The 16,365-nt window shown below is 53.3% G+C and overlaps 1 protein-coding gene across 1 annotated transcript in view; it reads right to left on the reverse strand.

Moving 5' to 3' along the window:
• The window catches only part of LOC116833456 (C-type lectin domain family 4 member F-like), a 68,666-nt gene extending 55,871 nt beyond the window's left edge, over positions 1-12,795 (reverse strand). The window contains exon 1 of the mRNA XM_075066729.1: positions 12,645-12,795. Coding sequence (XP_074922830.1) covers positions 12,645-12,705 — 61 coding nt within the window. The 5' untranslated portion in view covers positions 12,706-12,795. The remainder of the gene's footprint in view (positions 1-12,644) is intronic.
• Positions 12,796-16,365: the final 3,570 nt, after the last annotated feature.

The raw sequence follows: 16,365 nt of genomic DNA on the forward strand, positions 1-16,365 counted from the left end.
TGTTCTTACACCTGGAAAAACCTATATAAGGCGGAGGCCTCATCTCCATTTTGTCTTCAATCCTGCTTCCTACCTCTGGAGGGACTTTGCTACAAACTGAAGCTCTGCACAAGGGACTGATGACCCATCCCAGAAGGGGATGTATTCCAAAGACTTGATTTGAACCTGCAGTTCATTCCATCACTGCTACAAGCCTGAACCAAGAACTTTGCCATTACTGTATGGAATTGATTCCATTTAATCAATTCTAGCTCTCACTTCTGTCTTTTTCCTTTTATGAATAAACCTTTAGATTTTAGATTCTAAAGGATTTAGATTCTAAAGGATTTGTGGGTAAGATCTGATGTGTATATTGACCTGGGTCTGGGGCTTGGTCCTTTGGGATCGAGAGAACCTTTTTCTTTTACTGGGGTGTTGGTTTTCATAACCATTCATCCCCAGGACATGTGGGACTGGTGGTGATACTGGGATACTGGAGTGTCTAGGGAAATTGCTTGTGTGACTTGCGATTAGCCAGTGGGGCGAAACCGAAGTCATTTTTGTCTGGCTGGTTTGGTTTGCCTTAGAGGTGGAAAAACCCCAGCCTTGGGCTATGACTGCCCTGTTAGAGCAATTGGTCCTGATTTGGCACTCTCAGTTGGGTCCCGCCAGAACCACATCGTCACATACACATCTTCGAAGGAAGAGACGCCTGAGATGCAGAAAAACAACCGATTGGGTCCTTCTAAGGAAGTGACAGTTTTGGGCGGGATTGCTCCTGCTGGGTTGGAAGAGACAGACACATTTTGATATGTGGCACAGCAAGGCAGGGATAGGAGAATTCAAACAAGTGTTGAAGCCAGTCTCCCCGCTGAGCCTGAATTTATCTCCTTGGTGCCCCAAACATATTTTGAGACATACCTTCCTTATCAGATACAACTGGACTTTTAAAATATATATATATAGATGGCTCTGACATCATCATAACATCAGATCCAAAGGTGCAAAAATTAGAAATTCAAGTCAAGCAAATCATTATTTATTGGGTGATTGTGAAACAACAGCGCCATAATCCAAGGATTTTATTCAGTGACAGACCAGGAAACATACAAATTACAGAGCCAGCCACACTGAGCGGCATAAGGGCAGCTCTCTCTGCTACAGCCAGAAATATCACACCAAGACAAAGCGTCCCTGTGATGCACATCCCATGCGATCCCCGCCAGTACACAGGGCTCCTCATTGGCAGGTGGGTGGGAAACATGCTCCATAGCTTGGAAATTAAGGCGCTTTCTGAGGTGCTGGGACCTGCATGTCACAGCCCAGCCTGTCCATGGGCCTGCTTACAAATCCACCTAGAAGGCAGAGTGCAATTGGCATCATTCCACATATTCAGCTTCCTTGTGCGGATCTCAACGCAGTCTTCTTTGCCTCCTGTCCCCTGATCCCAGTTGTCTGGCTGATTCTCCTCCCAGAACCTACAGATCAGAGTGTCAATGTCTCAGTGGAGAACCACAGGCAATTCCTGAGCTCAGTTCTGCTCTGTGGACTCTGTTGTTGGCAGGGGACCAAGACACCCAGCAGTGACGCGGTGAAGCGATGCCCCCCCGGTCACCCCTCAGAGTTCTCCACAGCTCTTGTGGCCATGGTAACGAAGGGCTTCTGACGGCCGGGGGTAGCAACTGCCCTGCGCCTGACAGGCCAGCAAAGAGCCAAAGTCAGTGTGTGGCTCCAAATGCTGAGCAGCAGCAACTCAGATCTCAGTGCCCAGAACCAGAGCAGGTGGCACAGCACGTCCCAGGCACCCCCGAGATGGGAACGCAGGAATGGGAAGAGAGGGCAGCGGGGGTCAGTCATTAACTTCTCCCTGGCCCTGCTTACGGGCCTCGCCCACAGCCCACTGAGGTCACTGCACCGACTGCAGCAGGCTCTGGCCATGTCCCCGGCCCCACAGCCTCCCCTTGCCCAGCCCGACAGAGGGGAGAGCGCAGTGCAATCCCAAGGAGAGCGGGAACCTGCCGCTCACTCCAGACTCCCCTGGCTGTACTGAGTTGACTTGGGGTCAGATCCTCAGCTGGTGTAAATCCCTGTGGTTCATTCAAGTCAATGCCGAGTTACCCCAGGGGAAGCTCTGGCCCTGGGTCTCAGTGGGCACTGAACACACACTCCGTGTTTAGGCTCCTGCTCTAAGCAAAGGGGCATTAGCAGAAATTCCTGAGAGGATTCACTGCCGTCCTGGCAGCACCCGGGGGTCTCCCTCAGGATCGGCCCGCTGTGCCGGGTGCTGCATAGACACAAGGGGCCGTACAGACGCTGCCCGAAAGAGCTTGTGACCAAACGTGTAATAAATAATCAAGTCTCTCAAGCTTCACTCACCCCCTGCTTGCGTCTGCTCTGTATTCTGTTCTGTCCACCCAATGCCAGCTGCCTTCTGTCTCCTGGTCGGTGAGTCCAATCCAATGAGCTTCTCCCTTGGTCTCGCTGGAGAGAAACTCCTGCACAACACAGTTTGCAGCATGTGCAGGTCACCCAAGAGAGGATGCAGGATGCAGCAGCAGCTGCCTGGGCTGAACAGATTTTGGGGGAGAGGAAAGGGCATCTGGTGGTGTGAACAGGGCACTGAGCAGCGGGAGATGCGGTGTCCTGCCCCCAACACTGACAGTGACTAGCTGGGAGACCCTGAGGGAGTCCTGGAGCAGCTCTGTGTGTGTGTCTGCATCTGTATCTGCCTGGGGCTAACAGCAGCGACCTGTCTCAGAACACTCCCCCCACGGTCCCTCAGAGTTCACACCAGTGCTCTGCCCTTGCAGGAGGTAAAACTCGGAGCAGAGAACAGGTTGCAATGTCTGGCCCTGCCAGAGGGTGGGATTTTCCTCCTCAGAAAGTGCTGCAGAGGCCTGTGGTGAGGGCTACAGTGGGCACGTGGGGAGAGAGGATTCTCTGAGAGGTACATGGCCCCTTGCACACAAGCCTTCCAGATACAGGCTTCTAGATTGTCCAGCAGGAGCTCAGGCCCAGGGAGAGGGATCAAAGGGGTCCTCACTGGGAAAGGTCATTGGGTTTGCAGGAAATGCTACATTGGAAGTAAGGAATATCAGAAATAAGCCTGACCCCAAATCCACCCTCTCCAGTACCCCAGACTCTGTAAAGTCCAGATCCTGGCACTGTTCCTCTGCTGCATCTCTGCTTTCAAACTGATGGGTGAATCCCCCGAGTCAGATACCAAGGCTTGGCATCCTTTCCGATGGTTTGCAACCTCTGCTGCCACCTTCTACCTCCTTCTGGTGTGATGCAAGGCACTGACCCATTATCCAAACCCCTAGGAGGTTCCTGCACTCACCTGTTCTTTCTGGGAGGAGACAGAGGTCAGGTGCGAGTCCTGAGACACACAAAACCGCTCAGCCTCTTCCCACGACTTCTTTCCTTTTGAAAAGTAATAGAGGTTCCCACTGTAAAGCTTCCAGCCCCAGGAGAGCTTTGTCAGCACATCACCTAGGAGCAGAGACTGAGGTGAGACCCTGGGCTAAAATTACAAGAACACACGCAGGGAACTCAGCGTTTCAAATGCTGCATTGCCCCTGCCCTTCAGCTATCCCCAGCCAAGGGAACTTTTGATTCGCCAGCATCATTGTCTGGGCACATAATGGATCCCAAAGAGAGCTGCAGAAAGCAGACACCATAGCGTCACTGCCCCAGCACTGAAATGCAGCTGCATCTAGGCTGGAGCATGGGCGCTGGTCCCAGTGCAGAGCAGCACGGCTGTAACGGGAAAGGGGAGATTCACTGTTCAGCTGAGCTGGCAGGTGGAGTTCAGGAGGGGGAATGTAGCTGCCCAAGGTGGAATATCTCCCGGTTCAGTATCAAAAATTTTCATTGATCATACGTCAAAGGTCTCGAGTGTTTTGCAATTTGGCACCTCCCCCAACACCCTGCCGGGGGCGCTGGCTCAGGGATGGTTCTGACAGTAACGCCCCATATGCTGAAATGCCAGGGTCACTTTTTGCCTGTGAGCTGACAGGTTTGGAGTGTCTAAGAAAAGCTGACAGCTGGGTGCTCCCATTAGGCTAACGAGGCCAAGGGTGTAATTTAACTCCACACCAATCACCACGGTGTGGCCACAGGTGCAGCCACCAGTGATTTTCAATGGAAGAGAACTTGGGGCTGGAGAAAGGCGCTGTGTTGTCAGCCTGGGAGCCTGATATCCTCCTTTCATTCTCTGCACCAGCAGAAAGAGCACCAGCCAGCACTGCATCTCGTACTTACTGCAGCAATCTTTCACTGCTGCTCGCGCTTCACTGATGTCCAGACGGATCTGGATTTCTCCATATGCTGCGCTGACGTTACCCAGCAGGTCTTTCAGCAGCCGGACTCCTGCCTGCGCTTCTTCCAATAGCTGCAGAGCTAGAAGAAAATCACAGCGACGTCAGTGGAGATGCAGAACACTTGATTATCAGCATGTGTGGTAGAACAACACCTGCAGGCCCCTGTGTGCCAGGCGCTGTATGGACAGGAGGGGACAGTCCCTGCTCTCAACAGCTCACAGTCAAAATAGACTCTAGGTGGGCGAAATAAAGGATGATTTGTCTGCAGGGGAACTGAGGTGCAGGGAGAGGTGCCCAAGATCACACAGGAAGTTTGCAGCAGAATTATGAATTGACCCCAGCGATCCTGAATTCTAGCCCTGTCCCTGCAATCTCCCCAGCCACCTCTTCCCAATTGCTCCCCCCTTGTGAGCTGTGAGTGGGTCCCCTGCAGCATGGGGCAGACGTGGGGGTGCAAGAACATCCATGGACCCGAGCCCTGGCCCTGAGCTCCAGGCTGGGATTTTGAACAGCCCAGCGTTCAGGCGAGTTCTGTGCCAGGGTTTAGTTCAGGCCCATTTTCTGACTGGACACTGAATAACCTGATCCATGGACGGGTTTGTATGTGCAGCCCTGGGCCAGACAGACAGACAGACGGTTGTGAGACGTGGCCACAAAGGGGCGCTCTGCCTCCAGCAATGGGACTGTGGCAGGTACCCAAATTATTGGAGCTGCACAGGGAGGGCTCAGGGACTGGGGGGCAAATTGAGACCCACGAGTGCAGCTCCACTGATGTCCTGCTTACACCAGGGTCTGACTTCAGCCCTGTATGTCTCATGAGCTGCATCCGTCTTTCCCTCAAATGCAACCCTGACAATACCGAGGCCAAGGCGAAATCTATGGAGCGAAGGGAGCAACAGTGAAAGGATGGAAGATGTTGACCACTAGCATCCTGCTTAGGAGCATGGGACGGATGCAGCCAGCCTGCCACTGCCAGGAGGGGAGCTCGGAGGGAGCCTGGAGCAGCCACCTGTCCCTGGGAACAAAGCCTCTGCTGGCAGAGGAAGGTGCAGAGCAGCAGCTCATTAGACAGGGGACAGGACCACCTGGCAGGGAAGTGTATGCAAGGGAGTAGGAGGAGGCCAGGCACCCACCATCCCTGTAGGCAGGAGAGTGGTCAGCTTCCAGGCCAAGGGAGGGGAACTGACCCTGATGCCTCGTCCTGCAACTTACTGTCTGATCTCTTTGCTGACGCGTCCGAGGCGTCGTTAGGCTGCAGAGAGACTTGGAGCTTCTGCACTGCTTCTTCAACCGCTTGCAGCTTGCTCTGTGCCCGGAGATCTAGAAATCACACGTCTGCAGGTCAGCGACCGAACTGAATTGCGGCTGCAGACCAGCCACGCCCAGAGAAGGAACATGCTCTGAGCGCGAGGCTGTTCTCTATGACGTATTTTATTTTAATCTTGGACAGCTTCCCTCCCGAGGAGGGACACCGGCACAGCCAAGGCCCTGTTTGGGGCTCTCTCGTGGTATATGTTACATCATCTTAACATAGAGCGTCAGCTCCTTGGAGCAGGAAGCTACAAACTCCAGCAGAGCAGATTGAGATGAAATCTCAGAAACAGACACCTCAGGGGGTCGTGGAAGCCCCTTCACGGGAGGTTTTCGAAAGGAGGCTGGAGCTGTCTGTCTGGGATGGGTCAGACACAGCAAATCCTGCATCTTGGCAGGGGTTAGACTAGATGCCCTGCGGTCCCTTCTCACCCAATGGTTCTGGGATTCTATGACCTCATTTTACTGCATGTTTGTGCAGCACCTAGCGCTATGGAAAGAAGGACCTGGGTGCAGCTTCTGAGCACTGTGGCTGTCCAAGTTCTTATTAACAATCCTGACAGCTCCACTCCTGGTGTGTCTCAGGGGCCTGTCTGCTAACTGGAGGCCCAGACCCTTAGAAGTGTCAGGCCCCAAACTCCCAGTGAATTCTATGGAAACCAGGAGCCGAAATGCCTCTGAGGATCTGGGCCTCCAGACTAATGGGCAGCTGCTCAGATGGTGTCAATCTGACTTCAGAGGAGCTACTTCGATTTACACCTGCAGAGCATCTGTTCCTAAAAATCAGCCTTTCACAAACCTTAGCGCTGCAGGGCCAACACAGTGATGCCCCAGGGAGCCAGTTTCTCTTCCAGCTTGTGCATCATCAACAGACCTGTGGTCTAAGTGCTGCCTGCGGAATCTTTCCCGCGATCCATCGTACGGCTCTAGCTCCTTTCACTGTAGTATCTGAGCACTTCACAGTCTTTAATATATTATTTAATGTCGCACGACACCCCTGTGAAGTAGGGAAGTCTCCGCCCCCTGTTTTACAGGTGGAGAACTAAGGCAGAGACAGGTCTTATAGATGTTACAGCCAGAACAGCCCATCATGATCATAATCTGACCTCCTGCAGGTCACAGAACCTCGCCCACCCACTCTTGTAATAGGTCCATAACGTCTGGCTGAATTACTGAAGTCCTCAAACCATGATCTAAAGACTTTAAGTTACAGAGAATCCACCATTTACACTAGTTCAAACCTGCAAGTGACCCGTGCCCCAGGCTCCAGAGGACGACAAAAAACCTCAGGGTCTCTGCCAATCTGATTTGGGGGAAAATTCCTTCCCGACCCCATTGAAAGGTGCATCAGGACCTTGTTAAATGGGAGACTACAACGGGTCATGCTCAAAGGTGAACTGTCAGGCTGGAGGGAGGTTACTAGTGGAGTTCCTCAGGAACCAGTCTTATAACAAATCTTATTTAATGTTTTCATTAAACACCTTGGCACAAAAAGGGGAGTGCGCTAATGAAATCAAGAGCTGACACAGAGTTGGAAGGTATTGCCAGCATGGAGAAGGACCGGAATATCATACAAGTAGAGCTGGACGACCTTGACACCTGGAGTAGTAGAAATGGGATGAAATTCAGTAGTGCAAAGTTCAGGATTATTCACACAGGGATTAACAGCAATATTAAGCCCCATTTTCTCCAATTTGACTAATAATTTCCCTTGTGGAACTGTATCAAACACCACTGAAATCCAGATAGATGAGATCTACTGCATTTCCTTTCTCTAAAAGATGAGTCATCTTCTCAAAGAAAGGGACCATCGTTAGACTTAGAAAAAGTTTGTGCTAGTATCAACAAGAGGAGTAGATCTTACAGCTCCATTCGAACTCCCTGGAGTAGGATTTATTTGGAGAGACAGACTGGAAACGCAGTTGATTTCCTTACTGAAATGTGGAGTGCCCCCACTGCCCAGTCGAGCCAGCTGACCTGTATGTAAGTTGGCAAACGTTGGGCGTTGGAGCTGCAGTTGAATTACCAGAAGTGTCACAGCAAGGAGGGACAGTGGCAGGGCCAGACCCAGAGGAAGAAGGACAGCAGTGATGACGTGCCCCGCGACCTGTGCCAGGCCAAGGGACCGATGTCTCGGGAGGGTTTCCTTGAAGGAGAAGAAGAAACGTATCCATGGAAAGTTACAGCTCAAATGCCACTGACCGAGGAAACTACACCCCCCACATCCAATAGCTGCTCAGCCTCCTATTCCCTGACTGTGGTTAACAGCAACAGCGGAATGAGGCCAAATAAGGTCAGAACCGACCAGAACTCGAATGTGAAAAGCGACTCTCCCTAAATCAGGAGTGACTCTAGTGCCAGGCAGGCGTCCTGTGCGAGAGATCTGGGAGCAGGATTTCCCCCTTGCCTAAGCATTTCTAGAGAGGGACATTGAGAGCTTGTGAAGTCCAGGCCCAAAGGAGTATTTTTAAATGAGAAAAGGAACCTGAAACAACTTATGAAATATGAATACAACGAGGCAGTGAAATGAGGGGAAATGATTCTTTGCAGGAGAGAAGTGGGGCTGACAGCAGCAGTGTGCTCAGAAGGGCCTTTCTACAGCATCCCTGTCTGATAACCCATCCCCGGGATGCTGGGCTCCTCCTTGCAAGGCAGCCAAGGGGCGAATCACAGGGCAAAACCTGAAGACTGTTTCCCCTGCACATTGAAGGGAGAAGACTAGAGCTGCATTCGAGCCAGGATCTATGTGTAGACAGAAGTAAGTGTGCTCGGTGTGCTCTGGATTTGGTCTCCCCAGGGTGAACGGCAGCTGCTTGGAGATGCAAGACTGTCAGATTCTCCTCTCTCTGATAGTCTCAGCCTGCCGCACCCATGGCTTGCAAGTTCTATGGGCCCATGGTGTCCGGGCATGAGGAATATTCCTGGCCCATAGGCCTGGCTCCTGCCTGCTCCCCTCTGCACACTTCCCCCACATGTCCCCGGCTCTGTCTGCCACCCCCAGGCGATTTAAAGCAGTGCAAGACGCCCACTGCCACCCAGCAATGCAGTGGGACTGAACAGCTTCCTGCGCGCTTGTTCCGCTTGGCTGCTGGAACGTCCATGCAGCTCGTTGTGGTGGAACTGTGCTGCTGCGTGCTGTCCCTGCCCCGAATGCCCCTGCAGCCCACTGGAAGCTGTGGGGGCTGTCCCTGGGGACAGCAGCACGTGGAGACCCTCCTAGCCTGCCCTGCCTAGGAGCCGCTGCCGGAGGGGGTGCCCCAGGTAAGCACCGAACCCCCCATCCACTTCCATAGCCTGCACCCCCCCTTGCCACACACACCCTCCGGCCCCCAAATTTCTTCCTGCACCCCCATCCCCCGCACTCCCTCTCACCCTCAAACTCCCTCCCAGAGCCTGCACCCCTCACCCCCTCCTCCACTCCCACTCCCACCCCCTGCCCCAGCCCAGAGCCTGCACCCAGCACCCAAACTCCCTCCCAGAGACTGCACCCATCACCTCCTCCTGCACTCCCACCCTGCACCCCTCATTCCCTCCTCCACTCCTATGTCCTTCCCCAGCTCAGAGCCTGCACCCAGCACCCAAACTCCCTCCCAGAGACTGCACCCATCACCTCCTCCTGCACCCCCACCTGCACCCCTCACCCCCTCCTCCACTCCCACCCTCTTCCCCAGCCCAGAGCCTGCACCCAGCACTGGGAACAGAACACCTGTTCAGAGGGTGGCCAAGGTCAAACTGGGGGCTCCTTTAAACCAAGAGAGCCCAAATTGCAGCCACTAGAAACTGTGAGCGCTGGGAAAAGACCCAACGACACCCAGTTTAAACCCCAGGGTATTTGGTGTTGCAAAAGGGCACAGGCCGCATAAACCTTCCACACGCAGCCTGCAAGCGCCAGCCAAGCATGACCCGACCTTGGAAGGGAGGGTGTGAAACAGAGATGTCCTGGGTGTAACTCCACCAAGGAATGGGAGAGATGCTGGGGCATCCATGCGGAACGGTGGTGGGTTTCAACACTTCCCCAGGTCACTGGCTGGAAGTGACCTCGCTCTTCACGTTCGGTCTCGAAGTGGGAGAGATGTGACGAACTGGGGGGAAGTTTTTTTTTTTTTTTCTGTTCTAAAAATGTTCCTCTGAATATGTGTGGGGTGCCTCAGTTTCTAACTGTGACATTTGTGCCCAGCAACTAAACCTAGCCTACTGGCTGGCTAAGAGTCACATCTAGAACTGAAAAGTGGGGGTGTGTGTGCAGGACAAGCCTCTGGCTTCCCCAGAACCCTGTTGTCACGGAGTGTGGGGGCAGTCAGGGCCCAGCACCCCCGCTACCTGGCGATTCACCGTGACTCTCAGCCAGCCCAGTAACACAGAAAGGTTTATTTGGATGACAGGAGCACAGTCCAAGGACAGTTTTGCCGGTCACAGACAATGAGGACCCCCTTTAGTTAGGTCCATCTGGGGCCCCAGGGGATGCCACAAGCCCTGTTGGGGAAGCCCAAGCCATCGCGGGCCCCTCTCCATTTCCCCAGAGCCAGCTCCAAACTGAAATCCCGCCATGTCCGTTCAGTCAGCCCCCCCTCGGCTTCTCCAAACTTTGTGTCCTTTGTCCAGTGTCCCCGGCAGAGGTGTCACTTGGCCTACTTAACCCCCCTCCTGGGGTCTCAGGTTACATGCTCAGGTATCCCTCCCTTCCCCATTCCGCAGTGCAGCCGTCCAGCACAACCCCTGCAGACCTTCAGTCACAGGGTATACTCCCCACTCAGCATTCAACAGACCACAGGCAGACATTCCCACTTTGGTCTCACCTTGCCCTGGGCAGAACCCTGTACGGAAGCCTCATGGGGGGCAGAGATTGGCTGAACGCTCCAAGGAGAGACCAGAGAGTTGAAAGCTGGGTGAGCTTCTTGCCCTGAAGACAGTCTGCTGCAATGGGAGAGGAGGCTCCCCTAAAGTCCGTGACTTGCTTTGTGGGGAGCAGTTCCATAGATCGCCCGGGACGCCGTAACACCATCCTCTTTGGAACCCTTTTTCAAGACCAATCAGTTGTGAAAGCAGCTATCAAAATCCTCCCCTTCAGTTTCTCTTTCGATTTACGGTCATTGCAGACTAAACAATCCCATTCCCTCAGTCTTCTCTTGTAAGTCGAATAGTGCTCCAGCCCCCTAAATCATTTTTGTTGCCCTCATCACGCTGGACTCTTTCCAATTTTCCCACATCCTCTTCAAGTGATTGACACAGAACTCCAATGTGAGGACTCCCAATCTGGACAGCAGAATGCCAGCATAGGCTTCTCACCAAATGTCGAATAGAGGGGAATGATCACATCCCTCAATCTGGCTGGGCATGACCCTACTTATGAACAGCCCAAACAATGCGGTAGCCTTACTTGGCAACCCAAGCACAGGCACTGTCCAGGCCTCATATCCAGCTTTTTTCCTTTAGGGACTGCAGAGAGCCTAGCTGAGCTCGGTGCTTAACTGCAGCTGCTACTGAACCTCACATCCTCAGGCCGCATGACCAAATCCCATCCCCAGGTGCCCATTCCAGCTTTCTGCAAAGAGGTTAGGGACAGACCATCCCTCCCATCCTGGCTAAATACCATTGATGGGACCGTGTCCGCCATGAACTTATCTAGTTCTTTTTTGAACTCTGTTGTGGTCTGGCCTTCACAATATCCTCTGAAAGCAGAGTTCCACAGGGTTGGGACTGTTTGCAGTTTTGTGCAAGAATATTTCCTTTTTTTTGTTCTGTTTGTTGCCTGCACCCCCACCTGCACCCCTCACCCCCTCCTCCACTCCCACCCTCTTCCCCAGCCCAGAGCCTGCACCCAGCATCCAAACTCCCTCCCAGAGACTGCACCCATCACCTCCTCCTGCACCCCCACCTGCACCCCTCATTCCCTCCTGCATCCCCACTCTGCGGCTGCTCCCCCCAAACTCCCTCTTGCACCCCACCCTTCCCCCCACACCCACTTTTGCCCCCAAGCTCCCTCCCAAAGCCTTAGGCAGGTGCAGGGGGTGGGTTCTGGGTGTTCTGAGCACCACCGAAATTTCTACAAACCTGCTGCCCCTGGCCACATCCCCTCCCTGTCTGATCTGGGCCTCAGCCATTAGCTCGTGCCATTCCCCCATGGGGTGTGGTTCCTGGAACCGGCAGACAACACTCAGATGTCCAGATAATCCCCTTACATTGCGGAAGTGGCTTCTCTCACGCTAACCAAAGAGTGAGGCTGCCTTTCACTAATGCACTGAGTTTCCAGTTCTCACCCTTTCCTGAAACAAATTCTGGGAGGAGCTTCTCTGTCACCCAGCACCGGCTACATTCCCCTTGTGTTTTCCTTTGTCGCTGCAGAGAGCCTAGCTGAGCTCGGTGCGGAGCTACAGCTGCCTATGGCTGCAGCCTCCACTTCTGTCAGCCCCGTCTCCCTGCCTGTCTCCTGACCCTTCCTGGGCATCTTTCACGTGTTCGAATCTAGAACAGCTGCCACATGGCATCTGGATTGCACTGAAACCAAAGGGGATAAACAACTCCTGGAGCAGGCCCTTGTTCAGCTGACACCTGCACAACCAAATGTGGGAAAAGCTTCTGGCAAACAGAGGCTGGATTCACCATCCCTGCACATCCTAGCTAATAGCCATTGATGGACATGTCCTGCATGAACTTATCTTTTTTGAACCCTGCTAGAACCCCTGGGAGAGGCTGATGGTGGCAGTGAGCTGGGGAGGGGGAGCCTGGATGGCTTTTATGGCCAGCCCATGCCACTGCTCTGCCCAGCAGGAGGCTGGGATGCTGTGCAGGGATTCCCATCTCTCCCCCTGTGCCCTTCTCCTGTTGGGGACTGGCAGGGGAGAGAATGCACTGGGAAGCGCTGACCGAGCACCCTTGCCCACTGCCCGTGGTGCTGTCTGGCCAGCACAAGGCTGAGCACTGGGGACGTGGTCAGTGGAGCAAGCGATCGCTGCCCAGGATGCTCTCCAGAGACCATAAAGCCAAGGAGACGCCAGCGGGAGTCCAGGGTCCAGTGCAGCCTCTTGTGCTTACCTTTGGGCTGGGGAGCAGCTTCTGTCATCGGCATGTTCTCATAGATATTGTCCGTCGCCATTGTCCTGCCTTCGCGGTGAGCTGAGCCCCTGGTCACTGGCCTGTGGGTCCTTTCAGCAGCCTGCTGCGTTAGAGCCTCCCTCTGACAGCAGCCCTGGCCCAGAAATAGAAATGGGAAGTGATGACTGGCGATGAGAGCCACCCTGTCGCCAGCTGGGCCATGTATTCTTGCCAGAAGTTCAAAAGTATGGGCTGGACGATTGGACTATAAGGTGGATAGAAAGCTGGCTAGATCGTCGGGCTCAATGGGTAATGATCCATGACTCCGTGTCTAGATGGCACCCAGTATCAAGCGGAGTGCCCCAAGGGTCAGTCCTGGGGCCGGTTTTGTTCAATATCTTCATTAATGACACTAAACTAGGAGGAGTGATAGATATGCCGGAGGATAGGGATAGGATACAGAGGGACCTAGACAAATTAGACGACTGGGCCAAAGGAAAGCTGATGAGGTTCAACAAGGACAAATGCAGAGCCCTGCACTCAGGAGGGAAGAATCCCATTCACTGTTACAGACTAGGGACCGAATGGCTAGGCAGCAGTTCTGCAGAAAAGGACCTAGGGGTTACAGTGGATGAGAAGCTGCATATGAGTCAACAGTGTGCCCTTGTTACCAAGGAGGCTAATGGCATTTGGGGCTGTATAAGTAGGGGCATTGCCAGCAGATGGAGGGATGTGACCATTCCCCTCTATTCGACATTGGTGAGGCCTCATCTGGAGTAGGACATTGAACTATAACTATGGACTATTTCTAAAAGGACTTTTGGCTACTGCAAGCTCACCTCTACTATGTATCTGAACCTCAAGAACTGAATTCAAGTCTGTATGTATATTGATCTTTTAACCAACACTCTCTCTCGTTTCTTTTCTTAAATATAAATTTTAGCTTAGTTAATAAGAATTGGCTGTAAGCGTGTATTGTGTGGGTAAGATCTAAGTTATAACTGAACCTGAGTAGTGGCTGATCCTTTAGGATTGGAAGAACCTTTTCTTTATATGATGAATAAGATTTTAAGGAATCATCATCATATGTTTGACAGGTGAGTCTGGACGGAGAACCTGAGGCTGGGCACTTTAAGGGAACTGTGTTGTTTGGACTTCTAAAGTAACCAGTGAAGGTACTTATAGAAGCTCTTTTGTGCTGGTGGTAAAATTAAGTACGGAATAACCACCAGCATTTGAGGTTTATAACGTGCCCCGTTTGTTTGCAGTTCACCCTCATCTGAGTGAGGACCTCAGCGCGGCTACCCAACAGGCAGCACCGTCACAGAGGGTGAAGGATGGTGCGAGGGAGCGAGATGCTGTTAGATGGGGGGAAGTTTCGGGGTTGGGGGGAAGTGGAGGGAAATGGCAGTGGATGGGGAAGTAGGGGGAAGGGAAAGGTTGAGGGGAGAGGTGATCGTGGGGCACAGAGTGGAACGCGGGGAATGGATAGAGATGAGTGATGGGGAAGGATAGGAGGGGAAGGGGAGGGTGGGTGGATGAATGGAGGAGCTGGAGGGGAATGGAGCGGCAGGGCGGAGTATGTTTAGGGATAGAGGGAGAAGGTGGAGGGGAGAGTTGAGTGGCTGGGGAACAAAGCCTGAAGGGAAAGGAAGGACAGCGCTCTGTCAGCAGCAAACCTGCCATAAGTGCTGGATTCTAGGGGGTTGCGCAACCCCCTGGCTGGAGGTGGTTTCCATCAACATGCAGGTGTGACGATGTGGGTTCTGGCGGATAACCCAACTGAGAGTGCCAAATCAGACCAAATTGCTCAAACAGGGCAGTCACAGCCCAAGGCTGGGTTTTTTCCACCTCTAAGGCAAACCAAACCAACCAGACAACAGACTTCGGCGGTGTCACCCTCTGGCTAACCGCAAGTCCACACAAGCAATTTCCTAGACACTCCAGGCCCCAGTATCACCACCAGTCCCACCCGTCCTGGGGATGAATAAGTTATAAAACACCAACATGAGGAGCCACAGGGGTGAGTCTGCTCGTCTACATATGGGTTTTAGGCTCCCCAGTCCATTTGATCAGAAGATAAATGTTCTTGTCCTGAATTAGGCTCCACGGAATTTACAAAGGACCCTCATGGGTATAACAGGAAGCTCACACTGAGACAGGTATAGTCTTAAAGACTTTTTATTAAAATCAATAATAGTAATTAAATGGTAAAATAATCAGTTACAAAGTTACGATTGCATTACTGCTATTCAAAAGATTCATATGGATCTAGACTGTTCTCAGTGGTGGCAGATGACAGAACAAGGAGCAATGGTCTCAAGTTGCAGTGGGGGAGGTTTAGGTTGGATATTAGGAAAAACGTATTCATGAGGAGGGTGGTGAAGCACTGGAATGGGTACCTAGGGAGGTGGTGGAATGTCCTTTTTTAGAGGTTTTTAAGGTCAGGCTTGACAAAACCCTGGCTGGGATGATTTAGTTGGGGTTGGTCCTGCTTTGAGCAGGGGATTGGACTAGATACCTCCTGAGGTCCCTTCCAACCTGATATTCTGTGATTCTATGTGCAGTCAGCCCTAGTGGTGGAAGTTAGAGTTCAGCCAATGGACTAGAGCTGGGTCCAGCGTGGGCAGCATCCGGGAAATGAGCCCAGGGTCAGAAGCCAAGTGGCAGAGCCTGGGTAGGGGGTACAGAGGCAGAGCCCGGGATCAGTACCAGCGAGACAGAAGCCCAAGCCAGCAGTGGGGGGGCCAAGCAGTGAATGAGGCAGGGACAGGGCTGGGCATCAAACCAGACGTCTGAAGCCGAAGGAGAGCAGGGACTGGAGCAGAGCAGGAGCAGGGGCTGGAGCAGAGCAGGAGCAGGGCCTGGATGAAGAGGAAGCACAGCTGCAGCGGGCAAGATACACATTGAGCAGTCACTGATCTCCGCTGGGTGCCTGGCTTCTAAGCAGGCCTGGTGAGAGTCGGCCAGCAGCTGTCTCCGCCGGTCCGGTCCCTGACAAGACCTGGCGATAGGGACTCCTGGTTTCTATTCTTTGCTCTGCTCATGACTCACTGGGAGACCGTGGGCCCTCTCCCCTCCTGCGATACCCCCAGCTCCACCCCAGCCATGGCAGTCCAGCTCTGTGTCCTGCGCCTGCTTGTGTTGTGGGGCCTCCAGCGTCATCCCACTGAAGCACGGTGAGGGGCAGGCTGGGGGCAGTGTGGGGCCAGGCCTGTGTCCTGCTCTTTGCCTCCAGACCACGCCCTCCTCCACGAACATGGTGCCCTGGGCAGTCACCCACATCGCTCGCCCTGAAGGCTGGCCCTATCCTGGGGCATCCACAACTGTCCAGATCTGCATCTTTTTCCTAAGTGTGACCATCCACGGGTGGGAGTTCTGCTGTCCAAAGAGACAGACCCTGCTCACTGCTCCGGGGGTAACGTGGGATGAGAGGAGGCACGTGTGGAATCAAAGGTTACTGTGTTACACAAGCACTCCTGGTGAGTACGAGCAGCACTGGTACAAGCAGCCAAGTGGGCACATGCCCGGTGATACACAAACGTTGGTGGCTGACGCCGACATAACTTTGTAGCGTAGACACGGCCTTGGTCGCCATCTCTGGGGCTGTACAGGAAGTTTCCAGGAAGGACAAGCAGCCTTGCAGGTTCCACATTCACCAAGAGCGGAGCCGGTCAGAGCTCGGGGGAAGGTTACAAACATGGGAGCTAGAGACAGTCCT

Source organism: Chelonoidis abingdonii, chromosome 5 (assembly GCF_003597395.2).
Source record: "Chelonoidis abingdonii isolate Lonesome George chromosome 5, CheloAbing_2.0, whole genome shotgun sequence".
Taxonomy (NCBI): Eukaryota; Metazoa; Chordata; order Testudines; family Testudinidae; genus Chelonoidis; species Chelonoidis abingdonii.